Genomic DNA, 15918 nt, shown 5'->3' with positions numbered 1-15918 from the left:
AGAGGGAGGAGCTAAGAGCTTGCCCAGGCCTGTAGCTCAGCCCCCTGGCGACACTGGCCCTGCGGTCATTGCCCTGGGAGGGGTGGCAATGAAAGCGAAAGCAAGAGGAATGACACTGATAATAAAGTAGTCTCTGCCGTCGCGGTGTGTGCGGGGGACTCTGCCAAGTCTCGGCATGGGTTATTTTTAAATTAATGTGTTTTATTGAAATACAGCCTGCCTATGGAAGAGCGCACCACTCCAGCGCATGCAGGTGGCTGGGATGTCTCAAAGAGCTCACACCTGCACTGCAGCTGCCCAGAATCAGAGCTAGATCCCCTCGCCCCAGGAGCCCTCCTCACAGCCGCCCCCACCCAGCCCCCCACCCGGGGGAGCCACTCCTTCGCCTCGAACTCCATGCATCAGCTTTACCTGTTTCTGAACTTGATACGAATGGGATCCTAGCATCTTTCCATAGATTAGGATTTAGTCCTGGGAGGTAGGACGGGTGGCTGACTCTCACCTGCCACTCACTACCTGGCAGGTTCCATTTCACACCACCACCGTCTGATCCTCTCAACAAGCACAGGAAATAGTTACGTCACGGCCATCACCCCCGTCGCACAAATGAGGAAGCTGAGGCACAGAGCGTTTCAGGCACATAGCTCCCCAGCAGCAGAGCCAGGATTTGAACCCAGGCCACCACACCCTCACCCCCACCCTGAGGAGGTACCCGAATCAGCTCCGTTTTACACACGAGGAGCTGGAGGCTCCGAGGGGTAAACCGAGTCCCACGGCAGGGGGAGGCAGAGCCACAGTCCAGCCCCAGGGCCCGCTGCCGCCGGCCTGGTCGCCCCTGTCGCACCTGATCACCCCCACACCCCGGTCTGCTCTCTGACGCCCTCCCCCCTCCCCCGACCTCCTTCCCTTCAGAGGTCTTCGCAACAGCCGGGCCACGGCTGGGGACATCGCTCACTACTACAGGGACTACGTGACCAAGAAGGGCCTGGGCCACAACTTCGTGTCCGGCGCCGTGGTCACGGCCGTGGAATGGGGGACGCCCGAGTCCAGCGGCTCCGGGGTCCGGCACCCCGGCCCCCTCTTCCAGGTGAGCGGCTTCCTGACCACCGAGGACCAGAGCCGGCCGCCCTTCTCCCTGTGCGCCCGCAACGTGGTCCTGGCCACGGGCACGTCGGACAGCCCGGCCCGGCTGGGCATCCCCGGGGAGGCCCTGCCCTTCGTCCACTACAAGCTCTCGGCCCTGGAGGCGGCCACGCGGGCGGGCACGGTGAGCCCGGCCTCGGACCCCGTCCTCATCGTGGGCGCGGGGCTGTCGGCCGCCGACGCAGTCCTCTACGCCCGCCACTACAGCATCCCCGTGATCCACGCCTTCCGCCGGCCCGTGCACGACCCCGGCCTGGTCTTCAACCAGCTGCCCAAGATGCTGTACCCCGAGTACCACAAGGTGCACCAGATGATGCGGGAGCAGTCCATCCTGTCGCCCAGCCCCTACGAGGGCTACCGCAGCCTCCCCGAGCACCAGTTGCTGCTCCTCAAGGAGGACCGCCAGGCCGTGTTCCAGGACCCCAAGGGCCTCCAGAAGGTCTTCGGCGTGGCCCTGGTGCTGGTGCTCATCGGCTCCCACCCCGACCTCTCCTTCCTCCCCGGGGCAGGTGCGAACCTGGCCATGGACCCCGACCAGCCCCTGAGCGCCAAAAGGAACCCCATCGATGTGGACCCTTTCACTTACCAGAGCACCCACCAGGAGGGTCTGTACGCTGTGGGGCCGCTGGTGGGGGACAATTTTGTGCGGTTCGTGCAGGGTGGGGCCCTGGCGGTGGCCAGCTCCCTGCTGAGGAAGGAGGCCCGGCAGCCGCCCTAGCACCTGGCCTGGCCTCCTCGTACCCAGGCCCTAAAGAGGAAGGGAGATTCCTACAGCCCCGCTGGACACCCCAGTGAGGGAAGGGGGCCTCTCCTGGCAGGAGACAGGAGGGGCCGTGAGCCCATGCAACAGGCCTCTCTGATGAAGAGGAGTGGGGAACCCAGGCTGCCTGGGCTGGGACTGGTGCCCAGAGTGGGAACAGAGGCTGCAGGCCAGGGTGGGCTGTGATTTGGGGTGAAAGTTGCTGGTATGAATTGCGGTCACCCGGGCCAGCTGAGCACTGAGCCAAGAGGACTCCAGGCCCTGCTCCTTCAGAATCAGGTCCTAATTAAACCCAGTGTCTGCCTCCACTCATGTGTCTGAGGATTCTGTGGGTGGGGAGGGGGCTGGGTGCCTGGGGCGGAGGGGGGCGGAGCACAGGGCCATGTGGCAGGTGGGATGGTGCCGCAAGAAGGGGCACAGCTGTGTTAGGAAAGTGATGGGGGGGAATGGTAGGCTGGGGAGGCTTTCACAGCCCCTGCCCACCCCTCCAGCCTAGTCCCTGCCCCTCTCCCACGCTCCCTCCCAGCCACGCTATCTCTTTTCAGGCCCTCATGCTCCCCATCCTTGCACCTGCCACAGGGCCTTTGCAGGGGCTGGTCTCCTGCCCAGCCCTTCCACTCTCTCAACCTAAGGATCGCTTCCTCCAGGCGGCCTCCTCTGACACGAGCCCCTCTGTAGCCACCAGGGCAATCCCCTGTTCGTGGCCCAAGTTTCGTGGCAGTTCAGTATTAATGGTTCATGTATCTGTGGAATCCCTCCAGTATCTGCTCCCTTGGATCTAGGTTCCAGGAGGCCAAGGACACCACCCCCCACCCCCACCGGCCCCATTAGTGCAACCCAGCGCCTAGCATGGGCCTTAACTCGTCCTTTGGACAGATGGATGATGGGTGGATGGGGTGTGAGGGGAAGAGGGTGTTCTGGGGCACCAGTCTGGGCGCTCTGCTGTGGAGGGGGAGGTTTGAGGGGGCCCGCAGGCCCGCGGGAGTGGTGGGGGAGGCCCAGCGCGTGGGCACCGGTCCCCGGAGCTGCAGCCGGCAGAGGGCGCTCCGGGCTCGCCGGACACCTGCGCTCCGGCCCTTGCGTCGGCGCCACGGGTGGGGTGGGGGAACCTTCGGGAGGGGGGCAGCGGGAGACTTTCGGGGGGCGGCCCCCAGGGAGCCCCCGGCTGCGCAGCCGGACGCCCACCGACCCCGCGCCTCCTGGGCAGCCCCTTCCGTGGCCGGGGCTGGGGTCCAGCCCCCAGCACCGCGCGCCCCCCGCGGTTAGCCCTCCCGCCGGCTGCCGGGGCCGGGGGCGGGGGGGGGGCGGGGGACACGAGGCACGTGGCTCGGGGTCCGGGCGGAGCGCCCCCCCCCCGTCCCCCGGCGCCGGCCCGTCCCCGCGGTGGCCGCGGCCGCGGGGCAGAGGGAGGGAGGGCGGGGCGGCGCGGGCGGCGGCGGCGGCGGGGAGGGGTCGCGCGGGGGCGGGCCGCGGGCCGGGCGGGGGTCGGCGGGCTTCCGGGCGGCGGCGGCGGGCGCGGCGCGATGTGCGAGCGGGCGGCGCGCCTGTGCAGGGCCGGCGCGCACAGGCTGCTCCGGGAGCCGCCGCCGCAGGGCCGGGCGCTGGGCGGGCTGCTGCGCTGGGTGGGCGCCAGGATGGGCGAGCCCCGGGCGCCGCTGGCCCCCGACGTCCCCGACGCCCCCGCTGCGGACCCCGGCCCCGGCCCGGGGCCCGGCTCGCCGCGCGGGGGCACCGCCGTCATCCTGGACGTGAGTACGCGCCGGCCGGGACCCCGAACCCCCTCCTCCCACCCGGGCTCTCCCGACGCCGCCCTCCTGCGCCCCCGCCGGGACCCGCGAGGCCCCCTCCTCCCCGGGCGGGGGACCCCCGGCCCTTTCCCCTCTGCGTCCCAGAGCGCGACCCCAGCCCCTCCGTGTCCCGGCCGGTCTCCATCCCAGTCTAGCCTCGTCCCTGGACCAGGACGGTCCTCCTCCTCCCGCCCCCTCCCTCCATGTCTCGGGATCCCCACCTTCTCGGAGCCGGGACCCTGGAGCCCTTCGACCTGGCCACAGCCCCCCTACTTTTATGCTGGCTGAACCCTTACCCTTTCCCCAGCCCTGCACCTCAGCCTTTACCCTCATCCCTGTCGGGACGAGAGCCCCTGCCGCCTCCAGCCCCCTCCTCCTCTCCATCCCAGATCCCTGCCTGCATCGCTGCTCTTCTGAGACCCCCTTCCCTTCCAGCCTCTGGCTCTGGGGCCCCTTTTCTCATCCTGGCCATTGACCCTGAGCCCATGTATTCTCATCCCCAAAGGCCCCTTTCACCCCAGGCACCAGCTCTTTGAAAATGAAGCCCCCTCCCCACCTGTGTCTTCCCCTCTTCTTTCAGGAGAGCCTGGACCCCTCTGGGCTCCCTGCCCCCACCCCACCCCCACTCCACTAGGAGCCCCGTCTGTCCTCCACTCCTTCCATACCCTCTACTCAAACCACCCCCCCATCCCCTCTGGGATCCAAACCACCCACCTCTGGGAAGCCCACCTCACCCTCCCACCCACTCCCCAGGAGTGGGAGGAAGATTCTACAGGATGGACTGCTGGGGGTGGGAGACTCGCTCTATGGAGTGAGGGAGAGGCGGCGGGGGCTCCATCCTGGGCACCACCCCCACCTCCTAACAGCAGAGCAGTGGGTTGTGCGTGTCCCAGTGAAGGTCCTGTGCCGGGTGGGTCTTGGGGAGAGTTGTGTCTGTGTGTTTGAGTGTTGGGGGGGAGCATGGATTTCCTCGCCCCTTCCCTTCCTCTCTGCTGGAACCCACCGTTGGCTCTGTGCAGAGAGGGCTGGGCAGGGCAGGGGGCGCTGTGCTGTGGGTGCTTGTGGCTGCCCGCGGACAGACGCACACACACACACACACACCCCAGATCCTCTCTCAAGACCCCAGCATAGTCCATGTGGGAAAGCCCTGGGCCCACCCTTGCAGGGAAGCCCTGTCTAGACCCTTCCTGTTTCTAACAGGACGGGTAGTGGGCTCCGGGGTCCTTCTCAGGCTGGTGTGTGTGGGCTCCGAGCCTCCATTTCTTCATCTGGGAGACGGAGTGATGGGGGGGTGGGGAGCCGACGCCTGGAGCCACATCACGAGGTCTGCCTCGGTTGCTTGTTTGGCGTGGCCATCGTGGACCCCTGAGGGTGGGGACCCCTGGTCTCCAGGAACTTTGCAGTCAGAGTCAGAAGCAGGGGTGTGGAGGGGCCCAGGGTGGGGCTTTGGGGAGGGCCTGGGTGCTCTGGTCATTGCTCCCCCTTCTGCCCCAGCCACAGTGGCTCCTGCCCAAGTACCCCAGACTAGGGTTTCGGCTGCAGAAAGGGGGTGATGCCTCAGAAGCCCTTCCTGAGCTGCGGCTTCAATTTGTCACAGTCTCAGGTGCTTGGGGGGGGGGGACATCTATTCTTGGCCCTAGGGCAAGAACCAAAGGTGGGATGGTCAGAGGGGGTGTTGCCCCCCCACCCCCCACTCCTTCTTATCAGCGTGGCTCCCCTCATCCTAAAAATACCAGGAGGAGTAGTCATCTGGTCTCAGCTCAGGTTTTGGGGGGGGTGGCTGTCACCTCCCCCCTCCCCTCCCCCTGCAGCCTGGAACCTCGCATCTGCAGCTGGGTTTCCAAGCTCTTGGTGGCCGGCTTCCACCCACTCCCCGCCCCCCGAAAAATAATCCAGTCCCGTCCCTGGCTGGCCCAGTCACCAGGCCTCGAGGTTCCCTTAGCGGACACCTCTGTTTAGACCTAACCGACCTCCCTGGAGGACAGCGGGGCTCCCGCGGGGCTCTGGGAGGGGTGCAGTGGCTGCGGCCGGGGGCCACGGATGCCGAGTGTGTGACTGAGCAGAGCACAGTGGGTGCGGCCGCGTGGACCGCTCGCTCTGGAAGCACACCGGTGGGCATGTGTGTCCGCGTATGCGCGCGTCTGTCAGCGTGGCCGTGGGCAGGCTGGCGGCCCAGAAGGAGAGTGGGCGCTGCTTCCTCGGCCGCTGGGAGGGCTCTGCCCGAAGCTCCGAAGCTCCGTCCCGCCCTGGATCCCAGCCGGGGTCTCCTCTTGGGGGAGGGGCTGCTCCGCTTCCCAGGCCGCCCCACCCCTGCCCCCTGGGACGAGTGGGATCCCAAGATGAGTCAGAAGCCACTGGAGGGCGCCCGCCCCGCTGGGGCCCACGCTGACTGTACTTTTCTTCTCTGCAGATTTTCCGCCGAGCCGACAAAAACGGTGAGTTTCCCTCCCAGGCTGTCCCCTGAATGAGGCCCGGCTCCTTCTGTTCTGATGCTTCAGGGGCAGGGGCCCAGGGTAGGGGCGTGGACAGCCTTGCACCTAAAGGTTAAAAGTACAGGATGTCCTGAAGTCAGAAGGCCGAATCCTGGCTCTGCCCCGTGCCTCAGTTCCTGTCTATACCGTGGAATTCCCATAGTTCCTACTTAGTAGGGATGCCACAGGGATTCAGTGAGCTGGTGTCCGTGGTGCCCAGATGTCTTGCATATTGTAGGTGCTTGGTGAACGTTAGCCCTCATGCAGCTGGGCTGGACCAGAGCAGCCCAGGTAGGGGGCGCCCAGCGACCACCCTTTAAGGAAGCCCCCAGCCTCACTCTAGGCCCTTCCCAGGCGCTGGCGCGAGTCTTCCTCGCCGCGAACTCATGCACTCGGTGCTGTTTGCTCCTGTTCTGACAATTCCCTGGTGGCCCAGAGAGGTTAAGTGACTTGCTCAGGGTCGCCCAGCTGCAGGAAGATAGTCGAGCTTGTGCTGCAGATGCCCGGACTTTCCCCCACGTCAGGGGTCCTCCCCAACGATGTGAGCTGCACGTTGTCGGGGCCAGTGGGTTCCTGGCACTGCACTGCTCCTGACTTCTTGGAAAGGCTTCCCGCTGTACAAGGGAGGTGGGGGCCTGAGAAGGGCCAGGTTTCCCAAGGGCCCCCCTGAGCCTCACTTGCAGCAAAGAGTAGCACAACTTCATATGAACATTGCTGTCCTTATACCCGGGACCAGAGCAACGCTCCGTGGCCTTTAGCCAAGACATAGTCCCTCTGCAGGCCTCAGCTTCCCCATCTCTAAAGTGGGCTGATCACACTTAACATGCCTGTGCCCTCGGCTGTTGGGAAAATGCAGGGAGGGGATGTGGGAAGGGTGGGGAACAGGAGGCCCTCACGCCCCAGCACCTGTCCTGCGTGGGCTGGAGTTACAGGTGGCAGCTCTAACCTGGGTCCCCGCACCCCCTCGGTGACCATGGGGGTTACTGCTGACCCATCCCCCCCATGGTGTTGGGGGATGGAGTGTGAGGCCTTGGGGGATGGGGGTGCACAGGCCTGGACTGGAAGTCAGGGCCCAGGGGTCTCCATGCCCTGCCCCCTTCCTTGGGCTTGACGGTGGCCCCTCCCAGGCCTCTTGGGACACAGGACTCTCAGCAGCAGCTCCATTTGGAGCAGGGAGGAGGGAGAGGGATGTGGGGGAACTTCAGTGACCTCGAGAAGTGCTTGTGGCATCTGGGCCCAAACAGCCTCCGAGGTTGGAGCAGGGGGTTGAGGGGCTCGATCCCTGATGCAGGCGTCTTCAGGGTGCCGTGGCCTGGGGCCGCGGGGTCATCTGTGCACATCCTGAGCTCCCGGCCGGTAGGAGTGCAGGCTTGTCCGCGTCATGGGCCCGAACGCCCGGCACGCAGTAGGGTCCTCGCAGGTGTCTGTGGGGTCTGTTCCTTGCTGAGTGCGGCTGTGCATGGCCGTGGGGCGCAGCGGGAGTCTGGCTGCGGGTCTCCCCGCGGCGGCTGCGGGTCTGCGTGGCTGTGCTCTGCCTCGCTGGACACACCGAGTGTGCGTGGACCCGCCTGGTGTGGGGGGGCGGTGCGCTGGCCTCCCTTCAGGGACGGATGGGGTCTCCTCCTAGTCACCTCTTGCCCTGTCAGAGACCGTGTTTCTGCCCCCTGAGCACAGCTGTGGGGTCCCTCGACTTTGCTCTGCGGCCCCCACAGAGGCCGAGCCCATCCTCCTTCTGGGGCCTCAGGTCTTCCCGGCCACCGCCGCTGAGTGGCCCTGGGGGGGTGTCACCAGGCTAAGGTGTGTGTGATGTCGGTCCCAGAGGAGCTTCGGATCCTGTGAGGAGGTGGAGTCTCTTCTCCGTCACAGTCCTGGCTCTGCCACTTGCCAGCCCTGTGACCTCAGGCCAGTCAGCAAATGCTCGGGGCCTCTGTTTCCCCATCCGCAAGTGGGCATGATGGCACCAGGACCCCCTCAGGCCCTGGTGGGGCTGTTGCAGAGTCCGGGTGCCCAGGCCATGGGGAACCATGAGCCCGACGCCACCTATGGGCGTGGACGCCGTGGTTGCCAACAGATGTTTGGGTCCTACCTGCGCTCCCCGGGGAGTTTACCATCCGGGGTCTGCCGGCGGCCACCGAGCACCCACTCATCGACCTCACCGGGGCTTCACTGTGCTCCTGCTGGGATAAGAAGCATCACCCCCTTTTTAGCGATGACCGAAGCACGGCCCGGAGCACGAGGGTGCGGGGCTGCAGGTCCTCGACTGGGGAGCAGTGTAGACAGCTCTGATGGAGAACACGCCTGGGGGAGGGGCTGGGAGCGAGTGTGCTCGCAGGTGCAGCTGGAGCTGCCGACGGCGCACACGGAGGTCGCACACAGGTGGGTGCTGGTCCTGTCCCCGGCATCCGCAGGAGCGATGCCCGGGGGTGCAAGATGGGGTATGGTCTCCTGGCGTAAGCCTCCGGGATCCCAGGACCAGGCGCTCGGGCTGGCCTGTGCTGGCGACTCCCGGGGCAGAGGCGTCTTCATTGACGTAGACCCGTCGTGGCTCCTGAGGGGAGGCCAAGGGTCAGGGGTCTGCCCGCAGCCGGGGCACGAAGCCTGGAAGGGTGGGCAGGTGGCGTCCAGCGGAGGGGTGAGTGCCAGAGTGCATTTCTCTCCAGGGACATGGACTCAGGCAGAGTCCTGGCATTTGAAAGGTCACTGTGACAGAGGCTGAGTTCATGCTCATTAGCGAAGACACCTGCAAACGGCCCGCTCGGTGTCCTTGCTGGGAGTGGGGGTGCCAGGCCCGCTCCTCGGATGGTACAGAGGCCTGGGTAGGAGCTGTTACCTCCCTCATTAGCTGATCGGGGTTCATTAGGGCCATGGTAGGACATTTAAGGTAAATGTCAGCCCAGCAGACTGTGCTCGGGAGGCCTGGCGGGCGGCTCTGTGCCTGCTCTCCTGAGTGCAGACTGGGTGGAGGAACCTGGACAGGCAGGAGGAGATGGAGGCGGAGAGATGCCCCCATCACCCCCACCGCTGTGCCCGTGGCAGCCATGACTAATCAATCACCGCACACTTCCCCTGAGCGCAGACCTCAGCCCTTCCACCCGGCCCTGTGGCCAGGGTCGGGGGTCTCACCAGAAGACTGTACCCTGCGGTTGGGGTGAGAACATGGACTTGGGAGCCAGTTGGCCGAGGTTCTAGCCCCAGCTGTGGATCCCTTAGCGGCTCTGTGTCTCGGTTTACCGCTCTGTAAAATGGGGGTCTTGTGAAGACCGAACGCATAGAATGAGGCCCGTGTGCCGGCCGCGGTTCTTCTGCACGGTGCCTCCTTGTTTTTATCAGCAGTCTTGCCAGAGGAAACTTGGAAAGTCTCCTCTCTTTCAAAGACAGAAAGAGCCACCGTAGAGCTTGCGTAGTTCACAGCTGGTAGCGTGAAGTCCTTTTCACGGTTGTTTTTTTCTGTGAGTGTGTGTAGGGGCGGGGCAGGGCTTGTCTGCTTTGCTGGGGGGTGCGGGGAACTCTTGTTTTTGAAAGTTACAAATTCATTTCCCTCTGTGACATTGAACCTTGAGCCCGGATGTCAGAGGCGCGAGGGGAGGTTGCCCTTAGCCGCCCCCCCCCCCACCTCCCGCACATTCATTTTCTCCCTCTCTCCCAGCCCCTGACACTGTAGGCCTGATGGGCCAGAGGGAAGACAGGTGGAGGGAAGCCATGCAAGGTTCGAGGATCTCCCTCTGCTGAGCTGGTACCTGTGTCCTGCTTGGAGCCCCTGCAGAGTTTGTGGGTGCAGAGAAAGATCATCCCGAGCCTTTAAAATACAAGAATGGGGGCACCTGGGTGGCTCCGTCGGTTAAGCGTCCGACTCTGGGTTTCAGCTCAGGTCTTGATCTCAGGGTCCTGGGATGGAGCCCCGCTCAGTGGGGGGTCTGCTGGAGATTCTCTCCCTCTGCTCAAACCCTGTGTCCTGGTCCCCCTTCTCCGTCCCGGACCAGGAAGGGGCCTCTCTAATCCACACAGAGGTATCACATGGGCTTGTAGGGACTTTGGTTGCAGATTGGCTGGAAGTAACGGCAGGGGGTCTGTGCCGAGGGGCTGGGGGCTTCCCTCTCCCTGACTTCCACGGCCTCCCACAGACGTGGCTCCTTTAAGGGGCAGCAGGAACTGGTCTGAGATCATTGAGGAGGGGGCGGAGATCAGCAGGTGCGCCCAGGTAGAAGGAAGTTGCAGAGGGGGAAGCTTGGGGACTGCGTCTCCCAGAGTCGCTGGTTCTGCCGCGAGCCCTTCCGTCTGTGACCACCTGCCCCCAGCCCATGAGACGTCCCCCCGCAGATACTGGTGCCCAGGGGGGCTGCAGGCGGAGGGAGAAGAGGTGAGACGGAGGGTGGGACCGGTGGGACACAGGGGCTGTGGGGCCCCTCCCATCCCAGGCCCACAGAGGCTGGGCAGTGCCGAGGGGGCCCCTGGCGCCTCCTTCCCGTGCGGGTTGGCGTCTTCACGGTTGGGTCTCTGGCAGGGTGAGAACCAGACGGCTGTGGGCAGCCGTCTCCCATCAGACGGTATGAAAGTTTGGGTCCAAAGTTTGCTGCGTGGATGGGGCAGAGTGGTGAGGAGGTGTTCCCTCCCCTGAGTCAGGACCTGGGTGCTGGGGTTGGAGATGATGCCAGTATTGGGGGGGGGGGCGGATTATGTGGGCATTTGGAAGCAAGAGAGAATGGTCCTCAGACCTCCTGTCGTCGGCGCAGTGCTCCCGTAAGCCGTACCCACCCCCAGGTGGCTAGGCGAATCGGGAGAGAAGAGCACCTGGCCGGGAGCAGGTGCTGTTCGTTGAACCTGTCAGTAAATGAGCCCGAGCAAATTAGCTACTTCTTGTGTTTGTTGGCTTGGGGATTATCTGTAAATGGGAGCTGATGTGTTGGTTTGGGAACCAGCTGGATGAGTCGGTGATTTTCTGTGGCCTGGAGTTTACTGGTTAATTTGGGCATTCACTGGGCGGGCGGAGATTATCTGGCTAGAGTTTATCTGTTGATTTGGGAACCGTCTGGATCTGGGGATGTCTTATCTCTTAGACACCAGCTGCTCAACCTCCTTCCTCCCTTGCTTGCAGACGATGGGAAGTTGTCCTTGGAGGAGTTCCAGCTCTTCTTCGCAGATGGTGTCCTCAACGAGAAAGAACTAGAGGATCTCTTCCACACGATCGACTCCGACAACACCAAGTGAGCCAGGCCCCCGCTGCTGGGGCTGGGGGGCGCAGTGGCTCTGGGGAGGACCATCTTCCCCTCAGCGAGGTGATCCGTCTCTGTCTCCCACTCCCCCGGAGGGGCAGGAGACCCGAAACTTCCCCACACTCGCTGACCCAAAAGTCCGATCTGTTTGGCCCCCACCGGCCGGGGTGACCTGGGGAGTGGGCACGTTGACATCACATTCGCACGTTGGTCTTTCCTGAGCACACGTGCCTAAGGAGGGATAGACCCTCGATTCTGCATTGTGTCCACAGGGTAATGAAAAGGGAAAGTTGGTAGTGACCTCTGCCTCGTGCCCACTCAACCCAGTTCTGACCCTGGCACCTCGTGCTCATCCCCACTCCCGATGTGAACTCCGTGACCTTGATCCTCACTGGTCCTGTCTTAAACCAAACGGACCAGATACTAATCGTAACTCTGAGTTTAACCCCGCTTCTCTCTATCTAGCTAACCCCCTTCGTAACCCCCCGAACTTGCATCTCAGAAGTAACCAAAAATAGTGGCCTGACCCGTCCCTGAGCCAAGTGCATACTTACCGACCCCGCCACCTCGTCTTTCCCTGGGATTCCCCAGGCAGGATGAGGCCCAGCCCCCTTCTCCACCCCGCAACCCATCCCTTTCCTCAGGCCCACGCAGGTATGGGGACCAGAGTTCCGGGGATGCTGCTTGGAGCAGATTTGATGAGCTGGGGTCCCCTGAGACAGGCAGGAGGTGGTCTGGACAAGAAGCTGCCACCAGGTCTGCCTGCAAGGGACCCAGCCCAGTGGTGGCCTGGACCAGAGGTTGGGGCTGAGAGTGTCCTGGGAGGCACAGGCTGGGGACCAGGGTGGGCAGGTGTCCCTGTCTGGGGAAGGCCCCTGGAAACAGCTTCCTGCTGCAGACCCCGTGAAGGGCTCGGTTTCTGCCAACAGATGGAGGTTTCTGAGTGCTTCCTGCCGTCCCCCAGGGAGTTTTCAAAGGGCCAGGGCAGGTGCCTCTTGGTTTATTCATTGTCCTGGTGCCTTTTGTGTTGGGCCAGCTGGGTCGGGATGGGGGAGGAGGAGGCTTTGGTTGAAATCCTCACTTAAGCACAATTAAACAGGTTTCCTTTCTGCAGGACTTGTCAGAACATTTAATATGGGATGTGACTTGGAGGAAGCTCCAAGACAGGGCTTCCAAAGCCTCTGAACCCAGGTTTATTTGGCCATAGGAGCCTTCTCCCAGACACAGCTTACTGACTTGGGGTTCCAGGAGCTCTCCAGCCCAGGGCAGCCCCTCCTCTCAGTGAAGGAACTGGGGCCCAGAAGGGGCCAGCTCATCAGAACCTGCACAGACACTCGGGTCCCTTGGCATCTGCCCCTAGCACGCCCCACCACCGCGTCTCTGCTCTGAGGCTGCCGTGTGCACCTTCCCCAGCGTGGGTGGCATTCTGGGGCTTAGTCTCCTCTGAGGAAGCGCAGAATCCTCTCCACGGTGTAGGAATGGGGACGCGGGACCCCAGGGCAAGGGTAGGGACAAGGAGGGCTGTCCCAGGACCCCCGAGAGCCCCAGGACCCAACAGACGGGGATGCCCTGGAGGAAGCCTGTACTAGCTATGGGCCCCCCACCTTCTGTCCATTCCCTCCCTTCTCCCAGCCCCTCGCTTAGCCCCATTCCGGGTCCCATATGCTCACGACATGGGCAGCGGAGTGGGGGAGAGGAAGTGAGTGGTGGTGGGGTCAGAGGACATGCAGATGTGGACCCTGCTCTGTCCTTGGGAGGGCTGGCATCCTTGACCTCATCTATGAAGCAGGGCTCATGGGGCCAGCATGGAGGATGACGACAGACAGGGTGTGGTGGCAGCCTGGGCCGCGGAGGGGGAGAGCGGATGGGATGGGATGGGCCTCACCTGAGTCTCCCTCCTTCTCTCTGCAGCCACGTGGACACCAAGGAGCTGTGCGGTAGGTGCCCAGCTCTGCAGGGACCGGGCCTGGGGTGGCGGGATGGGACTCGGGGGAGCGATGGGGGCACAGGTGGGATTCCTGGGAGGGCCTGAGGGGTGGCGTGGGGTCCTCCTCCTCTCACCCTGACCTTTGCTTTCCCTTCCCTCAGATTACTTTGTGGACCACATGGGGGATTATGAGGACGTCTTGGCCTCCCTGGAGACCTTGAATCACTCTGTCCTGAAGGCCATGGGCTACACCAAGAAGGTCAGGGGGCGTGGGTGGCCCCTGGGGCTCTGGGGTCTGAGACTTTTCCCTGGGCATCCTCACCCAAGGGGGCCTGGATTGGGGATGCCAAGTGCTGGGTGGGTCGGGCTCTGGGGTGGGCTTTACTTGGCACTCCCAGAGGGAGCTGATGGAAGCTGGGAGGTGGATGGAGGGGCTCGGCGAATGGCCTGGTCCTGCGGTATCTGGTTTGGAGCACGAGGCCGTTTCCTGGAGTTGGGTGTGGTCCGGCCACGCGGTCCTAGAAAGCGAGCAGGGGCCTCCCGGAGCCCTCCGGCGCCCTCGGACAGGTGAGGTCCCCAACAGTCTCGGGCCCTCCTGTAGCAGGGTTGCGGGACGGCAGGGGCCGGAAAGACGCGGGGTCCTGCGGCTGCCCTTGGCCGAGGGCTTGCCCAGTGTCCGGCGTGAGAACCCTATCCGGGTGGCAGGACTGTTGGGAGTGTTGGGAGCAGGCCCACTGCTGGGGTCCCTGCGTGTCCCGGAGAGAGGTCTGGGGGGCGGCTCCAGCGGCCCTGCCCACAGCCCTGTCCCTGCCTCGTGTGCCCTGGAGGAGGACGAAGGCAGGGAGCCGGGGCCAGGTTGGGGGCTGGGCGTCGCCTTCTGGGCGCCGCTCAGGGCCAGAAGCAGCCCATCCCCCAGCCTCGGGGCCTGCACCCCGCTGGGCAGGCACCCCGAGAAGAGGCACACTGGGCAGCCCCGTAGTATAGCCACTGTTACTCTCACCGCCCCGTTTCGTGGCCATGCACACAGGCTCGGAGGAGGGACCCTGCAGAGTTGTAGCCTGATGGCCGTAGCTGCGGGCGGCGAAGTGAGAGAAGCTGGGGCTGGGCCTGGTGGGAGGCGTGGAGCTCGCCGGAGAGGGGGGCGGTGGGGGTAACCAGAGGGCCAGTGAGCCGCCAGGGGGGGGCAGCACACCGAGCAGGCGTGCAGGGAGGGAGCGGGGAGCGGGTTGCGCTGAGGGGCACGTAGACCTGGTGGAAGGACCCCGAGCCAGTCCCTTCCCCGCCATGAGCCTCAGTTTCTCCGTCTGTGGAATACAGTGTTCACCTTCGAGTCCTCAGGGGGATTGAAGGAAGTAAGGTCTCCCGGCTGCTTAGCATGGGGCCCGGCACAGAGCAGAGGTGGCTTTTTATCATTAGGCTCCTGTCGTCTGTCCGGACAGAAGTAGGATGAATTCTGTACGCTTTTTCAAATGGTACTCAGTTACTGCCCCGCATCTATCAGGGAATCGCTCTCTTCCTCCAGGTCTCAGAAAAGCTGGGCCTGATCCTGAGCCTCCACGCGCCCACATTTCCATTCCTCTCCTCCTGCCCTGCTATCACGGGTCTTGGTGTCTTAGAGCTTATTTATTTATTTATTTATAAAGATTTTATTCATTTATTTGACAGACACAGGGAGAGAGGGAACACAAGCAGGGGGAGAGGGAGAAGCAGGCTTCCCGCGGAGCAGGGAGCCGGATGTGGGGCTCGATCCCGGGACCTTGGGATCATGACCTGAGCCGAAGGCAGACGCCCAACGACTGAGCCACCCAGGCGCCCCTAGAGCCTATTTTAAATATCGTGTAAGACCGTTTGCCTGTCATTGTTCATCTGTCCGGACTTCGGACGTTCTGAATGTAGCAGGCGGGCAGCGGGTTTGCAGGGGAGCATGGAAAGAGCCCAGACTCTGGAGTCCCTGCCCAGACCGGGGTAGCAGCCCAGCTCCGCGCCTGATGGCCCCAGGGGGGACGTGCCCCACGTGCCCCCATGGGACCCCTCGAGGTGGAGCCACCTCCCAGCTGTGCCATCTCGAGGTGTCACCCACATGCACGGTTACTTCTTGGTCTTTGGTCATAACTCTTCGTCGGGGAGACCTTGTTCTCCACCAAGGAGCGGATTCTAACGTCTCCCAGTAGAACTCAGGCCGGGTTGGAGATGCTGCTCTGGGAAGGCGTGCGCTGTGACGCTCGGTGCGGCCTTCGGGGCATTTCTAGTGGTGACTGTAACTCTTTTTGCGGCGGCGGACATTCCTTTTTCTGGCTTGTTTTCTAACCGAGTTGTGTTGGTAGAAATGCAGCTCGTTGGTTAATCCAGATGCTTCACTCGCACCGTCTGTCCGTGTTGAGTCGTGAGCTAGTGCGCTTTGCTTCCTCGTGTCTCCCGCGCGGTCCTCTTAGTTCTGGGCCGCGTCCTGCCGCCGCCCCCCCCCCCCCCCGATTCTGCAGCCCCCCGCTGCTGCGTCAGCCATCCTTGTTTGGCTCGGGATTCTCAAGGGCGTCTCTCCGGTACTTCTCCGCTAATGACAATATTAATACCAGCTCTTATTTTAGAATCCTCTTCAGCCTGTAAAAAAATATATATATGT

General features: G+C 63.6%; 2 protein-coding genes across 2 annotated transcripts in view; both read left to right on the top strand.

Annotated features, from left to right (window-relative positions):
- Window positions 1-2211, top strand: part of OSGIN1 (oxidative stress induced growth inhibitor 1) — a 31355-nt gene extending 29144 nt beyond the window's left edge. The window contains exon 7 of the mRNA XM_081806323.1: window positions 913-2211. Coding sequence (XP_081662449.1) covers window positions 913-1861 — 949 coding nt within the window. The 3' untranslated portion in view covers window positions 1862-2211. The remainder of the gene's footprint in view (window positions 1-912) is intronic.
- A 1215-nt stretch (window positions 2212-3426) lies between these two features.
- Window positions 3427-15918, top strand: part of NECAB2 (N-terminal EF-hand calcium binding protein 2) — a 29336-nt gene continuing 16844 nt past the window's right edge. The window contains exons 1-5 of the mRNA XM_081806318.1: window positions 3427-3651; window positions 6101-6125; window positions 11254-11362; window positions 13283-13308; window positions 13460-13557. Coding sequence (XP_081662444.1) covers window positions 3427-3651; window positions 6101-6125; window positions 11254-11362; window positions 13283-13308; window positions 13460-13557 — 483 coding nt within the window. The remainder of the gene's footprint in view (window positions 3652-6100; window positions 6126-11253; window positions 11363-13282; window positions 13309-13459; window positions 13558-15918) is intronic.

This window comes from Leptonychotes weddellii, chromosome 16 (assembly GCF_054177405.1).
Source record: "Leptonychotes weddellii isolate Sample4059 chromosome 16, ASM5417740v2, whole genome shotgun sequence".
Lineage (NCBI taxonomy): Eukaryota > Metazoa > Chordata > Mammalia > Carnivora > Phocidae > Leptonychotes > Leptonychotes weddellii.
Note: the sequence above shows the minus strand (reverse complement) of the source record. Positions and strands in the feature narration are given on the sequence as shown.